Genomic DNA, 20778 nt, shown 5'->3' on the forward strand with positions numbered 1-20778 from the left:
AGGAAGTCAGAATGCAGGAGCATTTCTCAGGTCCAGCACAAGAAAATAAGAGAAACCTTCCTTCATTTCCAGAACAAAAGATTATCTAAATATTATCTCTGGGATGTTACAACCAGTATTTCTATTACAAGTCTCATTCCCACCCCTCATCCCTCCACCCCTGTGGTTTGTTTTCAGGAAGAAAGTATAGAAGAAGTGAGAGAATTGGTCAAGATTTCAGAGGAGGCACCAGAAGAGAAAATGAAGACAGTGCTCAGTGACTTTATCAGTCAAAGCAGGTACCAGGAAAGACAGCTGAGCTTCCGTGGAATCGGCTTTTAATTACCTTGAGAAGATGGTCAATTCACATGCATTCAGATGGGCATTTTATAGTGTTATATTAATCTTTATTTTGTTCAGTAATTTAGCTGGTGCTTGTGGGCTAACCACTGCTTCCTGACACTTAAACAACTAAACATAAACCAAGGGGAGGAAAAAAAAAAAAAAAGAAAGACACTGCAGAGACTCTTTATGAAACAAGAGAAGCACCAGTAGTGTGAGTGCCCAGCATGGTGCTTTGCATTTGGTAGATACTCAACAACTATTTGACAATTAGATGGATAAGTTACATCAAATACTATTTAATCAAATTTTTCACATACATTAATAAGCACCAATTAATGACTCTTATTCCAGGCAGTAGACGATTATGAAAGATCAAAATTAGGGTGGATAGTTATCTATTACTGAGTAACAAATTACACCCAAACTCTGGCTTAACACAATATCTGTTATCTCAGTTTCTGTGGTTCTGGTATCCACCAGGTGTGAGTCAGCGGGGTCCTCTGGCTCAGGACCCCCCTACCTGGTGCAATCAAGGCATTGCCTCGGGGCTGTAGTCATATTAAGGCTCATCTGAAAAGGACTCACTTCCAAGATCACTCATGTGGTTATTTGCAGATTCAGTTCTTCATGGGCTCTTGGAATGAGGGTTTCAGTTCCTTGCTAGCAGTTGGTCCAAGGCCACCCTCAATTTCTTGCCACGTGGGCCACTCTGGCTGCTTCTCACAATATGGCAGCAAGCTTCATGAGAGCAAGCAAGTGAAAAAAGTCAGAACATGATAGCAAGATGGAAGTCACAGTCTTTCATGACCTATCTTGGAAGTGACATCCCAGTATTCTGTTCGAAGCTAGTTACTAGGTCTGGCTACATCTAAAGGGAGGATATTTCACAGTAGCATGAATCTCAGGAGGTGGGGCTTATTGGGAGCCCACCCCATAAGGAAACAACTTGGAACAACTCTTGAAATTCATTAGGTCAAGACTTGAGTAAAAATGAGAATTTGTTATGAATTAAGAAATGGAATTTCTTGTGCTTCTAGAAAAGACAGTAATAGGGCAGCAAGACTCCGTCCTCAAAATATAATCCTTTTTATTCTTTTTAAATGGAATTAAGGGAAAAGGAGTGGAGATTTATAGGAAGAAAAGCAAAAACCAGTAGACAGGGAGTAACTAAATTCTGGTGTTCTACTTTGTAAGTTTTGTTTTTCCCTATTTCTCAACTACCCAACCATGTTTACTTTATAAAAAAAGGAAAGCAAAGAAGTACGTATGTAGTTTTTTTCTATCTATCTTTAATTTGTTTTTATTTTTCATTATGAAAGCAACATATATTAGTGCTACTCCTGCTGTGAGCTGTTAATGCCACCTTCAATTCCCTTTAAGCATCTTTAAAAAGTTTCAGAACCTCATATTTTTAGAAACTGTGTGCAAATTAATAGCTTAATAACTTTTCTTTGTTAGAGGATTACATGGGGGTGATGATTAATCATTCCCCTTTCTCTTCACGTTTCCAAACAACTGAAAAAAATATTCATGAATGTCAGAGAGAGATCAAAATACTAGTTTTATATTTGGTAAACATGGTCTTGAAAAGCAGCTCAGACCTGAGGTCCAGGTGGGCTTCCTGCTCCCCCACCTGTTCATGGCTGAGTGGCTTCCCCACAGCAGGACAGGACACTTGCACGTAGAGGTGAGGGGGCTGCCCACAGCCAGGAGACAGACTGGATCTGAAAGATGGAGAATGAATGGAAACATGTGCTATGGTGACTTCCCAGATTTTGATGAGGAAACAAGTGATTTCTGCCCTGGGGGGAAAGGAGAGAGATCCGAAGGGTCGACCAGGTCTGCCTGGACTGATCCATTCTGGAGAGAAAATGGAATTCCATGTGCCTCTAGAAAAAGCAGGAATGGTGCAAGAAGACTCCCTCCTCAAAATATAATCCTTTTTATTCTTTTTAAAAATGAAGAGAAAATGTAACTTTACTAGTGTGCCCAAAAGGTTTTGGTGAGGCTTCCATGGCAGAGCCCTGGTGTGAGACATCCCCCATCGGGAAGTGTGGCGTCTCAGACTTCCCTTTTTGTTTTCTTTGTAATTGATTTTTTTTTTTTAATCAAAGAAGGACTACATGCTCATGCTAAAAAAAAAAAAAAAAAAAAAAAAAAAAAAAAAGGAAAGAAAGAAAGAAATAGAATAAGCAGAAAGGTTTAAAGAAGAAGTTTTCTTCTCAATTCTCTCTCTAATCTTACTTTTCAGAGAGAAGAGATTGATTTGTCCTCCTGGACTTTTCACAAATGCATACATTCATGTACACACTCATTAAAATACTGTATATCATACATTTTGTTCAGCAGGTTGCTTTTTCACTCAACAATCTATCTCAGGCATCTTTCTACAGTGGCACATAATCGACATCGTATTCAATCACATAGATGCATTATGGTGTATCTAACTAGTCCCTAATGATATTTACATTGCTCCCATTTATTTTGCTACTATAAACAATGCCACAATAAATATTATTATGTAAACATGTTCTTGCAAAGTCCTTTAGTTGTTTTTGAAGGAAAAGAATTCTAGTGTAAATTTTGGGTCAAATTATATAGAGATTTAAATTTCGATGAATGTTGTCGAATAGCCTCTAAAACATTAGAACAACTTACACTCTCCTACACTGTTATAGGAGAGTGACTGTCTCCCTGCATCTTCACCAACCTAGAATATTATTCATTTTTCATAAGTGAAATGACATTAATATTAATTTGCTTTTAAGTTATCACTAATGAGGACAATATCTTATTTCTCCAAGTTTTCTGGTGATTTACATTTCTTCTTCTTGAATTGCGTTTACCTTTACTATTTTTCTATTGAATATATTTTTAACTTCATCTCCAAGAAATGTTATGGTTTTTAAAATGTGGGGACATATGTCAGTATTGAGTCTAAAACATTTTCTTTGCATACAACTTTTCAGGAAACTTTTGGTGGATGTTAAATTTGTAAGATGAAGAAAAACTACATTATTTTTTGTGTTTTTCTTGTTATGAATTTTGATAGCAATCACAATGAACATTTAATGAAAGAAAGTGGAAAACAAACATCCATTCTTCAAAACAAATGTTAGGTCTGGGCATCGTTTCCAATTCTCATTTTATCTCTTAGAAATGTTAATACATCATTGCTTAATCCTAAGTTAAAAATCTTGGTTCTGTAGCTTCATCAGCTTTCCATTGTATCACAGAAAGTATATTTGCAAATTTCTGGAATTATATAAATGGATTTGCACTAAGTAGGTTTTAGGATTTTTGTTCTTCTCTTACAGTGCCTTTATCTCTGAAGCAGAAAAAAAGCCCAAGATGGTGAACCAAACCACGTTAGATAAGAAACGACTTACACTGTGTTGGCAGGAGCTGGTATGTGAAAATCTATTTATACTTTGAACAGAGTTAAAACATGTGCTTTAAAAATAAACCTCATGGAAGGCATAGCTTACAGAGCAGATGAGAATAAGGTTTAAAGGTCATACATTTGTGTGATATAGAGATGTGAGTGAGAAAGGAGTCTATGTGGTTGGAAAAGAACTCACATTTATTGAAGGCTTACGATGATGAGCTAGAAGCCCACCAGTCCTAACTTCCTATTCTCATGGAGTCCCCCTTGTTCATTTTTTTGACATGTGTTTTGCTAAAGGCTGTAGAATCCTTCACTTGGCCATCTGCCCCTTAAGCTGAGAGACCAAAAGAAATAGCTATTTTCTGCTTCCTTGGGTTCTTCCCATTAAGAATTGTGTTAAAAGTTGCAAGCACTTCTTGAAAACAGGGCAGACGCTGATAACCCTTTGTGTCCTGGAGACCTGCACAGTGCGGGGTGCCTTACGGAAGCTCAGTCCCATTGAATCAGTGATGAATAGAAATGCCAAACCAGGGCAGATGCTGGATTAGCTCACCTCAAAACCTCAGTTCCAGCAGTGGCACCAAGGGACATTTTAGATGAGGCTATAATAATTCTGCAAAGAAAAATTACTCAGTGTTTGACTCCTCAGGGACATTTTAAAGAAATGGGTGGAGTTCAGAGAGATTAAATGATTCTCTAAAGGTCACAGCTAGTTAATTGTAGTGCAGAGACTAAAACTCCAGTCTCTTAACTCCTTATTCATCCTTCTTTCCAGAGTACTTGTTCTGTGTCCTCCAGAACATGTAGAGGAGACCACACTCCCACCATCTGTAAGATCTTCTCTCTAGCTCCGTTCTCTCGTGGCACCTCTGGTGAAGCGCCGTCCCTGCACTGTCGCTTCACCACCTGTCCTCTGCAGTTCCATCCTATTGTCTGACAGTCTTTAGCCTGAGCAAGCCCACGATTTTTTGTGGTCTGGGTCTCTCTCCTCATCTCTAGACCTACATTACGGGGGTTTCAGAAAGTTCATGGAAGGATTCATATTATCTTTTAACTCACTTTTTCCATGAACTTTTTGAAGTAACCTTGTATTTCCAGCCTCCTAGCAGACATCTCACGTGAGTCACTTCAAACTCAGTATATCCTACTGAACCCATCACCTTACCTGATCTCGTTCCACGTAAGTTAGTAAGCTACACTTACTGCTCCTACCAGAAGCCTAGATATCAATGTCGACTCTTTATCCCTCAACTTAAACAGCCAGTTTGACCCCAGGTCCTATTGATTCTGTTCTTAAAGACTCTGGAACTAACTCCCCAGAATCACTGCCTACACTGAGTTCCTTGGCATTTCTGGCCTAGACTATTGTTGTAGTCTTCGTCCAATTCATCTTCCACACCACCACCAGAATGGTCTTTCTAAAACACAAATCTGATTAGATCGCCATTATTAAAAAAAATCATCGGGGTCTCTCAGTCATTCGCAGGATAAAGTCCAGACTCCTTTCTCATGATGTACCGGGTTGTTCACCATCTGGCTCCAGCCTCACCTCCCAGCCTGATCCCCCATTACTCCTTTCCATAGGTCTATACTCCAACAGTTTTGAACCCTCACTGACCTTCGCCTTTAATTGCTTCCTCTGTCTGGACTGTCCTTTGTCTTGTTGCCACCTGATGAATTCTATTCACTTTTTAAGATTCATGTCAAATATCATATTCCCCATGAAGCCAGCTTTGCCCCATCTGGTCCCATGGTGCTTTTCACATTTTAATTATTTGTGTGTATTGCTTCCACCTCACCAAACTGTCAAAGTCTTAGGGAAAGGAATCATCGTGTCCTCCCCCTGTCCCAGCCCTGGGCCCCTAGCACAATGCCTGGGAGATAGCAGGTATTCAGTTCTTCCAGTCAACATTTACGAGAGCTCCCTGTGTCCAGGCACAGGTGCTGGGAACACAAAGCTGAAAGTGCTTGGTGCTTTGTCCTTGACTGGTTCATTCATTCCGTCAACATTTACTTAAACTCCTGCTATGTGCCAGGAATCTATTAGACACTGAGAATACAAGGTCAGGACAAGATAGAGGGGGTCCCTTTCCTAGTGAAGTTTACATTGCAGGGGAGAAGGTAGACAGGTAAACAACAAACACATAAAAATGACGACAGATTATGGTTATGAATGAAACTTTAAAAAGCCTCAGTGATCAGGAAAATGTGGGGCAATTTAATGCAGTGGTGGCATTTAACTGAGGCCTGAAGGATGAGAAGAAACCAGCCATATGGAGTCTAGGAAGAACATCTGAGCAGAGGAAACTCCAGGCGTGCCAGCCTTAGGATGGACCGAACTTGGCATGTTCTAGGACCTGCTGAGGACCAGTGTGCCTGGGGCACAGTGAGTAAGGAAGGAATATTATGGGATGAAGCAGAGAGTAGGCAGGGCCAACCCACACAGGGCCCTAGAAGTTGCCGTAAAGAGTTTGGGTTTTTTTTTTTTTTTCTAAGCACATAAATATAGAGTGGACAAATGGATCAAAATAAACTCTTTCCTGTGCTCCAACCACTCTACCAAGCTCCCTGGTGATGTTTCTCAGATGATGACTTCTTGATCTGGAAGCATCCATCATACCTCTAGGAAAAGGTGGGGGAGTGCAGTGATTAAGGACATGGACTCTGGACTTCATTGGGGGTCAACTCCAGCTCTGCCAATGAGTACCTGCTTTACTCTGTTTCCTCAGCTGTAAAATGGGATAATACTACCCACTTCATAAGGTTGCTGTGAGAAGTAATGGAGGATTAATATAGCAGTTAGAAGATTACCTGGCACAGAACAACAGCTCAATAAATCTTAGCTGCTATTATTGTAGTTATTGTTAAGTATCAAAAAGCTGGATTCAGGTCCTAGCTGACAAAGCTATACTACCTTGACAAACCTCTGACCTTCCCTAGGCCTCAGCTTCTCAGCTGTCACACAAAGGTGAGATGATATTTACTGTCTCCATATTCCTACAAAATTTCTATTAAATGGGCAGAGCCCAAAACGGCCCTGGTGAGTGGTTCAGTGTGGAGCTTATAAGCACCTTCAGGACTTTCCAGCAACAGGACAGTGTTTGTTGTCCAGATTTCTAGGAGGATATACACTGACTCTCATCTTGTTTTAGGAGACGATGGCCAAGGAGGCCAAGGGAATTATTCAGCAGCAGAAGAAAAAGTTCTCTCTTGATGAAATGATCCGTGAAGCCCAAAACTTTGTGGAAAAAATCCGCTTTCTTGTTGATGAGGTAATCAACTCTAAAGGCATACCTCATTTGGAAGATTAGATCGAATGTCTTTCTAATGAAGTTTGGATGTTTGATAAGGGTGAAAGATGTATTGATGTTTTTTCCCCAAGCCTTGCTGAGCTGAGCAGACACTATTTGTTTACCGGTAAGAGAAGAGATTTTTAAATTAAGCCAGATAGCTTAATGTACAGCTTTATTGTTTTTTTTTTACAAAGCTTAAGTACTCAGCAAAATGAAAAAGCATGTTTGCTAATGGACTCAAGAAAAGCAACTAAGCACTGAACTTTGATAGGTTTTCAACTATAAAAGGATTTATATTCATGTCCAGTAAAGGTCAAAACAGCTTCTCATCTTAAAGTTAGCTTTAAACAGTGTCTTCTGGTGACTTCTAGAATGATCTAAAAAAACAAAAAAAAAGGTCCTCATAGCTGCTTCTGTCAGATACCAAAGCTCCTTCTTGAAGCCTGTAAATGTGGAGAAATTTCATAAACTGGGTTTTGTGTGGGAAGCTTTCAGGGAAAGGTACAGATTTATTGCTTCTGTTGTTTTAGGAAGTTGTAATTCTTGCAAATCAGTCATTTCCTGGAGGCATAATAATCACTAAGATAGGCAGTCACTAGACCCAGGAGTTTTAATAAGCAACCAGGAGGTTTGAACCAGGCAACGGGGCTTCAGGTCTGCGACCAACTGACCCTGGGCCAGGAAAACCTCCATCCCGGTGTCTCTGTTCCCATCTCAAGAGAGAAGGGATGCCTCCTCTGGGTTTCAATTACACCTGCGTGTCAGGGTTTAGAACAGCAGAGCATCTGCTTCCAGCCCAAGAATGTCAAAACCTAGTTGATAACAGTATACCTCCTTTTTGTTTTGGTAGTTATGTTGATTCAGAAATGTGCATTTCAAAATATCCACAACACAGTGGGCCACTTGGAGTGGCATTCTGCACTTCCTATCTTGATTAGCTCAACTTTAAAGCCTAATTTCCTGTGCAGTTTAGTTGAGTCTCTCCTGAATAATCACCTAAAATGAAGCTAAAATACTTAGCAATTACATTTTAGGTATAAAGTTCCTCAGAGGATTGTTTTCCCTTCCTTAAGAGCAAGTGGAAAGCCATTCAAAGACATTCATGGATTTTTGTTTTTGTTTTTCATTTGAATATTCTGGAAATTTTTTTTAGTGGGGGGTGCTCTGAGGAGGTCCAGTGCTTGAAGGTAAATTATTATTACAGGACTGAATTAAAAAGTCCAAGGGAAGTTGTAGAAAAATGGTTGTTCTACTGATGGAGAAAAAAGGAGACCACCAAAGATGCCAAATCGTAACTCCGACTTGCATATCCTTGAAGCACAACAAGCAACTTGGCACATGGGGGTTTACATGAACCGTGTGCTTCTGATTCATGACCTGAGGCTTTCTCTTCTCAAGGAGGCTGCACTTAATTTGCTTGATTGCTTCGATGTTTAAGTACCTAGACGTTTAAGTCACAGAATCTGTTCTGCAGAAGAGGGACGGTTTCCGGATAGAACTCTGGAAGCGCATTTGTTAGACACCAACCTATCAAATCCCGTTTCCCTGTGTCCCCATAGCCACAGCACACCATTCCTGATGTCTTCATCTGGATGCTCAGCAACAGCAAGAGGGTGGCCTACGCCCGCCTCGCCGCCAAAGACCTGCTCTACTCCCCCGTCAGGGAGCAGATGGGCAAGCACTGCGGCAAGATCAAGACTCACTTCCTCAAAGTAAGTCTGCACTGTGTGTGACTAAAAGAAGAGAAGTTTCTGTGTTCCTGGATGGCTCAAATTTTCTAGCATGTGTCTATATCTCCGACTCTTCCCCAATGCTTTCTAAGGTCTGAGGACAACTGGAACACTTTGCCCCCTCTTGATTTGAATTGCAATTCAGCAGACCATCTTGAGGCCGAATCTTTTCTGATTTTTCAATTATGACATCACCAGACACATATAAGTTTCTTTTTTTAATCTAGCGGGTATACCTCAAGGTTACCTTAACTTTTACTTTTTTCGATTACAAATAAGAATGAACTTCTTCTATTTGTTTCCTCATAAGATTTTCTCTTGTGTACTTTGTCCATTGTATCTTTTCACATGAGTTAATCTGTATTTTAAAAATAGATTTCAAAGAAAATTACTAGACTAGCAGAACTGTTAATTCAGGATTCTGGTGGCTTTATTTTTTCATTGTACGTGTTTATGGGGTACAATTTGTTGTTTCAATACATGCATGTATTGTATAATGATCTAAACAGAATAGTTAGCATATCTATCTGATGACTTGAAATTGTAAAAGTATGACAGTCTTTTCAACTTGGGGCCCCTGCACCCTTCATGAAGACAGGGTCCCCAGATGCTTCACAAGCAGGCCATCACACACAATCTCTGAATGGACTCTACTGTCTCTAACTCAAGATTTGAGCCTTTCTTGGACACCCTGGGTATTTTACCTTTACTACAAAGACATTTCTATCTCAGTAAGTAGAAATGAGCAAATATCGGGGTAAGGTAGTCCAAAGCCTTACCACTCACCAGTGAGCAGCAACAAGAGTGTGGTTCAACTGATTGACTTTTCCCAACTCATAGTAGATGGTCCTGCCCATTGCAATTCTGGTTTCTTGCTATAACGTAACTATTCTTCTACTGCCATACAGGGAGGGTGAGAGGCTCCAAATCATGCCATATGAGGAATGGGTGAAGAGAAAGCAACACTTAGCTGAGAGGAGAAGATCTGACAGCATGAGAGAGGTCTCTCAGTGTTTGTGGGGCTACCATGGGGGTGAGGGAGGGAAGGTGGGGGGAGATATTCCAGAGGACAAAATCAGGCCCCACATAGATGTTATAGAAAAATAGTTCTCTAAATAGAAGGTCATAATGGGCTTTTCATCCTTCAAGTTGCCCACAGATGCTGGACAACTGTTTTATATAAATACAACAGTAGGCAGCTAGATCAGGTAGTCTCTAAGTGTCATCCAACTTCAAGAAGCTACTGTGGATGTGATTGTTAAATGTTGCAGACAGAAAGGCCCATATTATTGAGCATGAGAATCAGTATGGGATAATGAGCAAGGGCTTTGAAATAAGGTGAATCTGAGTTAGAATTCGTGTCAGTTTGCAAGAGCTGCTATAACAAAGTACCACTTGGACTGGCTCAAACAACAGAAATGTATTATCTCACAGTTCTGAAGGTTAGAAGTCCCAGATCAAGGTGTCAGCAGGGCCACACTCCCACTGAAGGTATTACGGAAAGACCTGTTCCAGGCCTCTCTCCTAGCTTCTGGTTAGTTCCTTGGCTTGTGCCAGCGTAACACCAAACTTCTCATGACATTCTCCCTGTGTGTGCGCCTGTTTCTTCACATAATGATCTTTTTATAAGCACACCAATCATGTTGGATCAGGGGCCCACCCTACTTTGATACAATATCATTTTAACTTAACCAATTACATGGGCAATGACCCTGTTTTCATATAAGGTCATATTCTGGGTACTGGGGATTATGACTTCAACATATGAATTTGGGGGGACACAATCCAACCCATAAGAGAATTCTGGGGCCAGTATTTGCCAGCGGTATGACAGAGGGCAACCTACTTAACATTCTTCATCCTCCAAACAGATGAAAAATGTTCATCCTGTTTTTCATCTGTTAAGTGGAGACAGTTGTGAGGATTAAGTGAATACATGTGAGGAGAGACCACATGGTTGTGCCGCCCCCGGAGTAATCACTCAATGCTGCACTCAAACAGTTGGACATTCAGCTCCCCAGTGGACATTGCTGCAGTTCTGTGTCCACATTACATCCAGGGAATTATTTGTGACTCTATATGTTACTTTCTGTCATTTATGCAAAATGATTTTCTTAAACTGTAACTGAAAAAAGAAAAATTTCACCCAAGTCTTTCACCACAAATACCAGGAGTTTTCTTTAACTTTCTCCATTCGAGGAATGCTAGGGAGGCAAGAAACATTTGTCTTAAAAATAGAAAATCATTTCAAAAGGCCCTGTGCTAAAAATACTAGAAAATGGTATAAAGTTACTCTGTTCTAAATATTTCCATGTATCCTGACACTATTTAAAATTAGAATAAAGAACAGCTGTCAAATGAAGCCAGAGGATAGACGTAACTGAGAATACAGAACTTCTGCCCTCTGCAGTTATCATCTGTGTATTGTCTTTATCAGCACGTGTGTGAGCCTTGGCTTACTGCTTTATCTGTATTTTCCTTTTGCCACTGGGATGGCTTTGGGCGATAGCTTTCTCTATCCTGTTGAATTAAATTATACCGATGTGATGAAACATCTTGATAAGATGATTCAGCAAAACTACTTTCATTCCTGTTTAGGTTGTCACCCCTGATTTTCACTCTCCGACCTGCTGCTGCCCTTTATGTCCCCTCTCCTCACTGAAGTCTGGAAAAAGCAAGGGCTGCACCGGGGAGACAAAGTATTTTCACCCATGACACTCGCTCATGGTTTCTTAGCTTAGAAATAGGAAGTGGGAGGAAAAAAGCATAGAATGTAAATCTCTAAAATCTCTAGTCCAGTGTTTCCTCAAAGTTTATTCTATGGAGCAGTTGTCCTTTGAGTGGCTCCGTAAACGTCCTGTGTTCAAATACATTTAGGAGGTTGCAGGTGTAACCTGGAAACACTTGGAGTTTCACAGAGCTCATTAACCAGTAGAAGGTCCCAAGAAGTCCTGCAGTCAGGAAACCTTTCTAACTTTTACAAGTTTTACGCAATTTCTGTTTCTAGGAGCCCAGTTTGGGGAACGTTAATGGAGAGGAAGCAAAGGTATCTCATCTGGAGTCACATGGCTAAGTAATGGTAGATCTATAATTGCACCCAGAGTTTCGTGGCCCCTAGTTTCATGATCTTCCTTTTCTCTAATTTAAATATATTCATGATGTTACTAAAAATGATGGAACAGAATTTGCAGAACTCAGCCCAATCCACAAAATCAAAGTTCTCCCCTTTCAGTCTCACCCCATAGTGTGCCCCTGATGGCAGGAAATGTGGAAAAGGACATTCATTACCAAAAGGAAACCCTTCCTTTGGAAGGAGCTGGATGCACTCAGAGCCCAAAGGGTGGCAACTGACCTTCCTTTTCTTTTCTCCTTGAGTTGCATCTCTGTGCTGAGTCTACCCCTTCTCACTCTGTCTGCATCCCTATCCCGTGTTCCACTCCATAACCCTGGGGCCACCTCTTCTTCTCCAGGCCTCCAGCTTTCCATCCAGCTTTCCCTAGGATGCAGCAGAAGGGGATGGCTAAAAGACACCCTCTGGGTCCTGTCACAAAGTAAAACCTCTACAAGACAAACAAACCTTTCTCTTACTAATGCTGATTGACCAGCTCCAACATAGTTTATGTGAATCACCATCTCTCTCTCCTTGCTCTGACTTGCCAAGACTTCCTCTGCCTTTGAGCCAGCTGGCATGCACCAGGTCTCTGGTGGGAGGTGGGCGAGGCTTGGGAGAGGTTAAGATTAGCATTCTGTCTCATGCAATATTTATACAGTGATGATCATAGTTTTTTGATGCACTTTTGCATTCTTAATTATTTTTCTCTGATTTTTTTCTTTCTATATCTTACCATACTATTTTCAAAGTGAAAAATCTTGCTGTGGTTGGTCAGGCTTCAGGGGCACATGAGAAAGGAAGGGGAGTGGGGAAGTGGGGGAGGCAGGGGCAGACACACACTAGGCTGGAAGCACACGTGAAATTAAAAATGGGATGCTGTTTCTGAAAACACCTAGGGCAGTGCTAAATACTGTTGGCTGAATCCAAGTTGGATACTGTATTAGTCCGTTTTGTACTGCTATAACAGAAACACCTGAGACTGGGTAATTTATAAAGGAAAGAAGTTTATTTGGCTTACGATTCTGGGACAGCTGCATCTGGCACGGGCCTCGGTCTGCTTCTACTCATGGTGGAAAAGCAGCAGGCAGCTGGCAGGTACAAGCGGATCACATGGTGAGAGAAGAAGAGAGAGAGAGAGAGGAGGTGCCAGGGTCCTATAAACAACCAGCTCTCACAGGAACTAATAGAGGGAGATCTCACTCATTAATCCCCTCTCCCCCAGGGAGAGCATTAATCCATTCATGAGGGATCTGCCCCCATGACTCGATCAGTTTCCAACACTGCCGTACTGGGGATCAGATTTCCACATGAGTTTTGGAGGGGACAACACATTTAAACTCCATCAGATACTTAAGTGAGAGACTCTACATGGTCTTGCCACCAATTTCAATTTGTGTAATTTTTTTAAAAAAGTGTACAAGCTGCAAACATCACTGTGAAGCAACAAAAATCTCTGCCTTTATGAATTGATGTCTTAGTGATGTCTACAAATGGCAAAGAGATTGCTTTTATTACAACAAAATAAACTTAGGTTTTCAATAAGTATTTGTTTCATTGGACAACTGCACAATACATTTTAGTTATTATTAAGTGATATAGAAGTGATGAATTGAGAATTATTCATCTTATTATAATTTTTAAATTATGGTTGTCAGGTGGTTGCCTTTACCAACAACAAATGACTTTATCTGGATTTTTTTTTTTTAGTTCATCAAATAAAGGCATCCTCCTCCCTAATGAATAAAGTCCTAACTCCTCCGTATACTAAGCAGGATTCTTCAGCCTTATCTGTGTCATTCTCTGCCCAGCTCCCATGCTCACTGGTTGTGATTTCCTCTTTTCTGAAAGCGCTAAGCACCATTCCTGGCACAGAGTAAGCACTCGCTATATAATAGCTCATCTTATCAAAATCTGTTCATGCACTTCCTTTTTTTCTGAGACACCCTCTCTACTGGTCCAGCTCCAAGGTACCGATTACAGCCCAGCTAAATATCTGAAGCTTAAAGAAAGGATGGGAATGCCTGCTGTTGCTTCTCTGCTCCCTTAGCATTTCTTTCTTTGCATTTGATTAAGAGAATGCAAGCTGGCCTCCTTGTCTACACATGAGCTTTGCAGGGAGGGCCAGGACCGTGTCTCAGTCATGTGATGGCCTCTTGCCCGCATTCTCTCAGCAAGGGCATAGCTGCACCCACAGGAGTTGCTAAATTGAGTTGTTCAAAATCCAATTATGGAACCCACAGAGCAAGATAGAAAGGCCAACAGCCATGCTCAATTTTGGATTCAGAGGCTCTCTGTGGGGGCCTTGGAAATTGTTGGAACAAGCTCTGCCCTTTCGTAGAAGGAGTTTGTGATCCTCTGTGGAAAGGAAGTGGTGTAGAAAAGGGGGGAAATTACTGATAGGAGGTGCTCAGAAATGCTAAAAAGAGGCATTTAGAAGGGTCAACAAAGTCTGGAGAGGTAGCCTTGTCTTAGGTGCCACAGGCTATTCTCAGAATGATGGTTTTGCCAGCAATCCCAAATTCAGCAAATCTGGGGCCTAGGAATCCTTAGATGGGGGCATGGAGTCCCCTAATCCTGGTGACTGAGAAATAAAGGAGCTACCCTGTCTGCACTGAGTTATGTCCTTCAGATCGTGGGAATATGATGGACCCACACACATATCTATGCACACAAATACATATATGTACACACATAAACACATGTACATGCACATATACATGTGTGAATGCACATATGAATGTACATGAATGTGTACACATTGTATTAGTCCGTTCTGTTGCTTATAATAAAATATCTGGAACTGGATGGTCTGTAAGAAAACAAAATTTATTGCTTACAGTTTTGCAGGCTGGGAAATCCAAAGTCCAACGTACACATCTGGTGAGGGTCTTCCTTGGTGGTGGCTTCAGCAACACAGGGTATCACGCTGTGAGATGGTGAAGTAGAGAGAGAGACTCTCATGTGGTCTTTTAAAACTCTCAAAACCATGACCATAAATGAGGGCATGGTCCTTACAATCTAACGTCAAGGCCCCTCCTTCCAGTTACCATTATAGGATTTCCCACCCTCTTAACACTGTCAGTGGGAGTTAAGTTTCTAATGCATGGACTTTGGGGGACACAATTCAATCCACTGCATACATGTACCCACACACAACCATATGCATACACATACACACATGTACATGCATTTGCAATGTATTAGTCTGTCTATGCATACACATATACACATGTACACACATGTGCATGCATTTGCAATGTATTAGTCTGTTTTCTGTTGTTCATAACAGAACACCTGAAACTGGGTAATCTATGAAGAAACAAAGTTTTTTTCTTACCATTTTGGAGGCTGGGAAGTCCAGGGTCCAGTGATGCATCTGGTGACGACCTTCTTCTTGATGGGGACTCTCTACAGAGTCCCATGGCAATGCAGGGTATCATATGGCAAGAGCCTGAGAAAGAGAACATTCATGTACTCCCCTTATGAAGCCACTAGTCTGTGCTCATGATAACTCATCAGTCCATTGACCCATTAATCCATAAATGGATTAATCCATTCGTACATGCATAGCTTTCATGGTCCAATCACCTCTTAATTGGGGATTCAAATACCATATTGGGGATTAAGCTCCAACATGAGCTTGGGGGAACATTCAAGCCATAGCATACAATCGTGTACATGTGCACGCACATGCATGCACACATTTATATATGCACATGCATATGCACACAGACATATGTACATACACATACATATGCATATGTACACACTCCCCTGTACATATACTCACACCACACACTAGCATAAACATAAACACAGAAATTCAAACAAACATAAATATAGATATAAATCCAAGCACACTCAAAGGAGAGAAAGTAGGGTAGTAAGGGAATCTGAAACCATGCTGCAGAGGAAGGGATGAAGGAATTAGAGGTGTCTAGCCAAGAAGAAAGGACATGGTAGGTCAGGTTGGTTCTTTCAAGCACACAAAGGCCTGACATACAGAAGAAACACTGGAGTTCTTCTGAATGAAGCAAAGAGGTGGAACTTGGGTTATAACTCCAGGCAGTTGGAAGTACCAGGAAGGAGATTCCAGCTCAGTGTGATGAAGAGGCAGGGTATGGGGTTCAGAATCAGGAGTTTGCATTTGGAATCATCTCTTTTGGATTTTAGTCTTGGCTCTGTCACTTAAAACATGAGTGACCTTAGGCAACTTACTTAACCTTTCTGAGCCTGAGTTTCCTCATCTATAAAACAGGGGCAGTAAACATACCAGGGCTCAGAAGTGCTGATCACAGTGCATGTTTGAGCTTCAGTTCCCATTAAACCTGGATCCTCCTCCGGAGTTGTGCCTTATGGCATTTGGGGCCATTGTCCTCATTTTGATATAAGGGGAGCTTTGAGAACTGCTCTCTAACACACTGTCAGGTGTATTTCTGGGAGGGACCACTTTTCTCAAAGAGTGAGGCCCATAATTGTCTCTTACTAATGCAGTGATCTTCTCTTAACCCTTCCCCAGCTTCCTGGAAAACGGCCGGCTGGTTGGTCTGTGCAAGCAAAAGTTGACGTGTACCTGTGGCTGGGCTCCATCAGATACTCCAGTGCTATTTTGGACAACTTGCCAACAGGCTATGAAGCAGAAATGTCCTCCAAAGTGGCTGGCACTAGTCACCCCCCAGCCAACCTGCTCTACCCAGGTATGGTACCCACTGGGCAGAGGGTCATTTGATGTCTCTGGTGGGCTTCTGAGAAAACAGTGAGGAGGACAGCATGCACAAGTTGTTTGCACAGTATTTTAGGATCAACTCATTGGCCTTCTTTAATACAGTTTCTGTATTAGTCTGTTTCTGTTGCTTATAACAAAATACCCGAAACTGGGTAATTTATAAAGAAATAAAATTCTTAGAGTTGCAGAGGCTGGGAAATCCACGGTCCAGGGAACACATCTGGTGAGGGCCTTTTCCTCGTGGTGACTCTGGAGCAACACAGGGTATCACATGGCAAAATGGCTGAGCAAGAGAGAACTAACCTCCACACTTGCTCTGCTTTTAAAGCCATCAGAACCATGCCCATTACTCCATGAATGGATAAATCCATTCACAAGGACATAGTCCTCACCATCTAATCAACTCTTTAAGGCCCCACTTTTCAATTCCATAATAGGATTTCCCACCCTCTTAACACTGTTGCAGTGGGGATTAACTTTACAATACATGAACCTTTGGAGGACACATTTGACCCATAGCAGTTTCTAAGTGTTCTTTCTTGCCTTCCAATATCCCATCTGAAAAGAATAAAGCGAAGTCATTAGACTTACCTGGAATAAACATTTGTGTTTTTCTCTTAATGGAGGGATTGTCATTTGAGTTTCTTTAGGTAGATTACATAGGTTGAGTTTGCTTTTTAAGCAAAAGACATCATTTCTTTTTTAAAAAATTTTTTTATTACTAGCATAGTCATTCTTACAAATCATATTTCTTTATGCCCTTTGCCCGACCTATGGTTTTGTATTTGGGTGAAAAACACCCACATCAAGTTATCTTCCTATTTCTATAGATACCATCTCTGGAGACTCAAGGGACCCAGACCTGTTTGCTGTCTCAGCTGCTAACAATTCAGAGAGGAGAGACTTTCCCCCAACACTTGCTGATCCTCTGCAGCATGTTGTTTTCATAGAGTGACCTAATGAACTTTTTCTGCTGTGCACTGGCATTGATGGCTTTGGCTGCCTTCCATCCCTATTGGAGAATTTTATGCTCCAGAAAATATTCATTCAGCAAATAATTAGTCTTCACCTATATATGTCAGGCATGGTGGAAAAACTAGTCGGGGGTATAGAGATGAGTGAGAGGTGACCCTGGCCCTCAAGTGAGAGCAATCAGACTCATCTCTAGTAACCACAAGTGAAAAGTGAGCCATAGCACCAGAGATGGACCACTGAAGTGTGAGGAAGCTACTAGATTAGTCCAAGGAACAGAGCTGGTAAGACTCAAGATTTCAGAAAAACAAAAACCTAAACTAAGTAAATGGTGCCCCCTGGAGTTGTGCAGTGCCCTGCTTGTGTAGCTGTAATTGGGAGGTCTGCTAAAATTCCAGGGTTAGTCATTTCAGGGGCAGCTGGTGGGCATTCTCAGGGGATGAGACATTCCCAAGTTCACTCCCAGCTGAGAAATTTGCCAAACTCTGTGGCATACTAATGGACACACGGGCTCTCTCTAGACCTGCTCCTGTCAATAAGTCCCTGTGCTATCTGCTAAGCATTCCATTTTAACTGTTGCCATTTTAAGTAGCTGTCTTGTCGGCAGGGCCCGGCTTGGCCACTTTAGGGTTTATTGGTATATGTGGAGGTGGGGATGGGGAGAGGAGCCCAGAGGAGTTACTTCTCTGGTTCCTCGACTTGACCAGAGCTTGGAGAACCTTGCGCAGTAAGTACTTGGACTTGATTTGGGAATGTACAGAGCTCATGTTTCCATATTCTTTGCAGGATGGGGGCAGGGGGACTGATATGGTTGCTATGTTTTCAGGCTGCATGCTAGCCCCCATGTAGTCAGACAGTGGCATGGTGTGGAGGGACAGAAAGGTGGTGAGTCTCATGACAACAAGTGAGGAATTGTCTTCAGCACCCTCTGCCTTCCCTGCCTCTCCTCCCATCAGGGGTCAAGTCCTGCAGCATGCACTGTTGCACTGTCTCTCCCGCCCCCTCCTCATCTCCAGCCCCACCAGTGTACAAGATCTGGCCCTAAAGCTTCCCACCTGGAGGGGGCGGTGTTGCCTCCTTACTGACCCCCTCCCTACCATCTCTTCTGTCCATTGCTAGCTTGACTCAGTTTTATCCTCCTGACGCTTTGCTCTGCTATTATCTTCTCCTGTGGACACACCTTCAAGAGCTCCCTATGGCCTGCTAAACTAGGGACCAATGTCCCATTCAGGCCTCTCAGGCCCTCAGCAATATGACCACAACTGTCTGGGACCCTATACGATAGCCAAACTAGACCACATCCTCACCCCTATGTGGCCTAGGGTTTTTGTCCTTGTCTTGACTCACCCTGCTCCAGCCACTTGGGACCTCCATCCCTACCTGTCAGATGCTACCATCCCTTAGGGCTCTGCTCAAAGGGCAGTGCCACCTCCCCTAGAGTGTGCCCTTTTTTATTTGAATGTGCTTTGGTGAGTGTGAATTGCTCTCGTACGCACATATTCTTATTTTACACAAAAGTTTTGGGTTACATATTTTGTGCTGTTTTTTCTTTTTCACTAAGCTCTAGATTCTCGAGATCCACCCATTTCACTATGTATACCTCCAATCCGCTGCTCCTACCTGCCATACCCAGCTCCCTGACATTTTTCCTGTCACTCCCCCAGTGATGGGCCCTCAGGTTGCTTCCAGCTGCTCACCACGCAGGCCACACTGCAGTGGGCCATAGTCACAGCACATCAGCGTCTTCATACCACTTTTAAAGTTCTTCCCATGTGCCAGGCACTGTCCTCAGCCCTTCAGTCCCCTAAAACAACCCTGGTAGAAACTATTATTACCTCCACTTTATAAATAAGGGAATAAAGGCACAGAGAGGGTCAGTAACCATGTACACACTCCCATATGGACATGTGTGATATAAGCCTAGGAGTGGCTTTGGGGGTGCGGAGGGACACACAAGGTATTTGTGACCTTAATTTTAAGTGGAGCTATGCAAATTGGTGTGCAAGAGTTCCTGTAAATCAGTCCCCAGTCAACACGAAACACCGATGCACACTAAACACAGTAACTTTGGAGAGACAGGGGAATGGGACAGGGTAAGGGGATAAAAATGAGTGAGTATAAAAACGAGAGGTGCCTTGCAAGTGCCAGTCATCATAGAGTCCCAGGAACCGAGGAATATGATTGCTCCTTGAGTTTTCCCCACTGAACCCTGATCTACCCCAGCCTGCAGCCCTCTCTTTGCCTCCCATCCTGTCAAACAGGTGTGCTCACTCCTGCCTTTTACCTCTGTGTCCTTTGACTGTATCTTTCACAGTGCACTTACCCCGCGCCTGCTGTCACTGTGACTTGAGTGCTTGGCTTATCTTCTGTCCTCTCCCAAGAGCTCCCCAAGGAAAGGGACTGTCTTAGTTACTTCAGAATTCTTAGAGATCAGGACTGAAGCTGGTATACAGTAGGTGCTCAAGATAACATTGGCTGGCTGAATGGAAGAATCAATGAATGGATGACTAGAGACATTTATTGTGTTTATTGAAGTAAAACTGTTGGTGGAGCAGCCCGTTTCTCTCTCACACACACACACACACACACACACACACACACACACACAGTGGAAACAGGAGAATTACTAGGGAGTAAAATGTGGTACTTTAGAAAGTGACATGGATTTTGGAATCAGACAGAAATAAAACCCAGGCTCTGGAATGGATTAGCTCTGCAAACTTTGGATAGTATTTTAGCCATTTTGTGGGCTATTTTCCTCATCTATAAAATGGAGATAATTACATATACTTTTCAGAATGGTTGTAAAGATTAAGACACACAACCGGGTGAAAGTCCGAGGAGAATGCCTGGCTCCAGAGAACCCCATAAACACCTCTTCCCTTTTTTCACGCTTCCACTCCAGCCTCAGAGGAGGGCGGTGCTGCACGCACATCACACACAGACACACGCTCGCACGTGCTGTTCCTGAAAAGCCCACTGACACCTGCACCTTTCCATGGTTTCTCCACAGCCCAGCACATCTTTCAGCTGAGAGCTCACATGTACCAAGGCCGGGGCCTCATCGCGGCTGACAGCAATGGACTTTCAGATCCCTTTGCCAAAGTCACATTCCTTTCCCACTGCCAGACCACAAAGGTAACCAGGAACCCAGCCTGCCTTCTCCCTGCAGCCTGCAGCTGACTTGCAGCAGAGCCCAGGAAAGAAAAAACGGGGGCATGTTGCAAATACCT

The 20778-nt window shown here is 42.4% G+C and overlaps 1 protein-coding gene across 1 annotated transcript in view; it reads left to right on the plus strand.

Moving 5' to 3' along the window:
* Nucleotides 1-20778, plus strand: part of FER1L6 (fer-1 like family member 6) — a 127007-nt gene that overhangs the window by 39319 nt on the left and 66910 nt on the right. The window contains exons 14-19 of the mRNA XM_063079710.1: nucleotides 178-278; nucleotides 3642-3732; nucleotides 6865-6984; nucleotides 8565-8717; nucleotides 16367-16544; nucleotides 20559-20683. Of these exons, the coding sequence (XP_062935780.1) occupies nucleotides 178-278; nucleotides 3642-3732; nucleotides 6865-6984; nucleotides 8565-8717; nucleotides 16367-16544; nucleotides 20559-20683 (768 nt within the window). The remainder of the gene's footprint in view (nucleotides 1-177; nucleotides 279-3641; nucleotides 3733-6864; nucleotides 6985-8564; nucleotides 8718-16366; nucleotides 16545-20558; nucleotides 20684-20778) is intronic.

The sequence above is a fragment of the Cynocephalus volans genome, chromosome 15 (assembly GCF_027409185.1).
Source record: "Cynocephalus volans isolate mCynVol1 chromosome 15, mCynVol1.pri, whole genome shotgun sequence".
Classification (NCBI taxonomy): domain Eukaryota; kingdom Metazoa; phylum Chordata; class Mammalia; order Dermoptera; family Cynocephalidae; genus Cynocephalus; species Cynocephalus volans.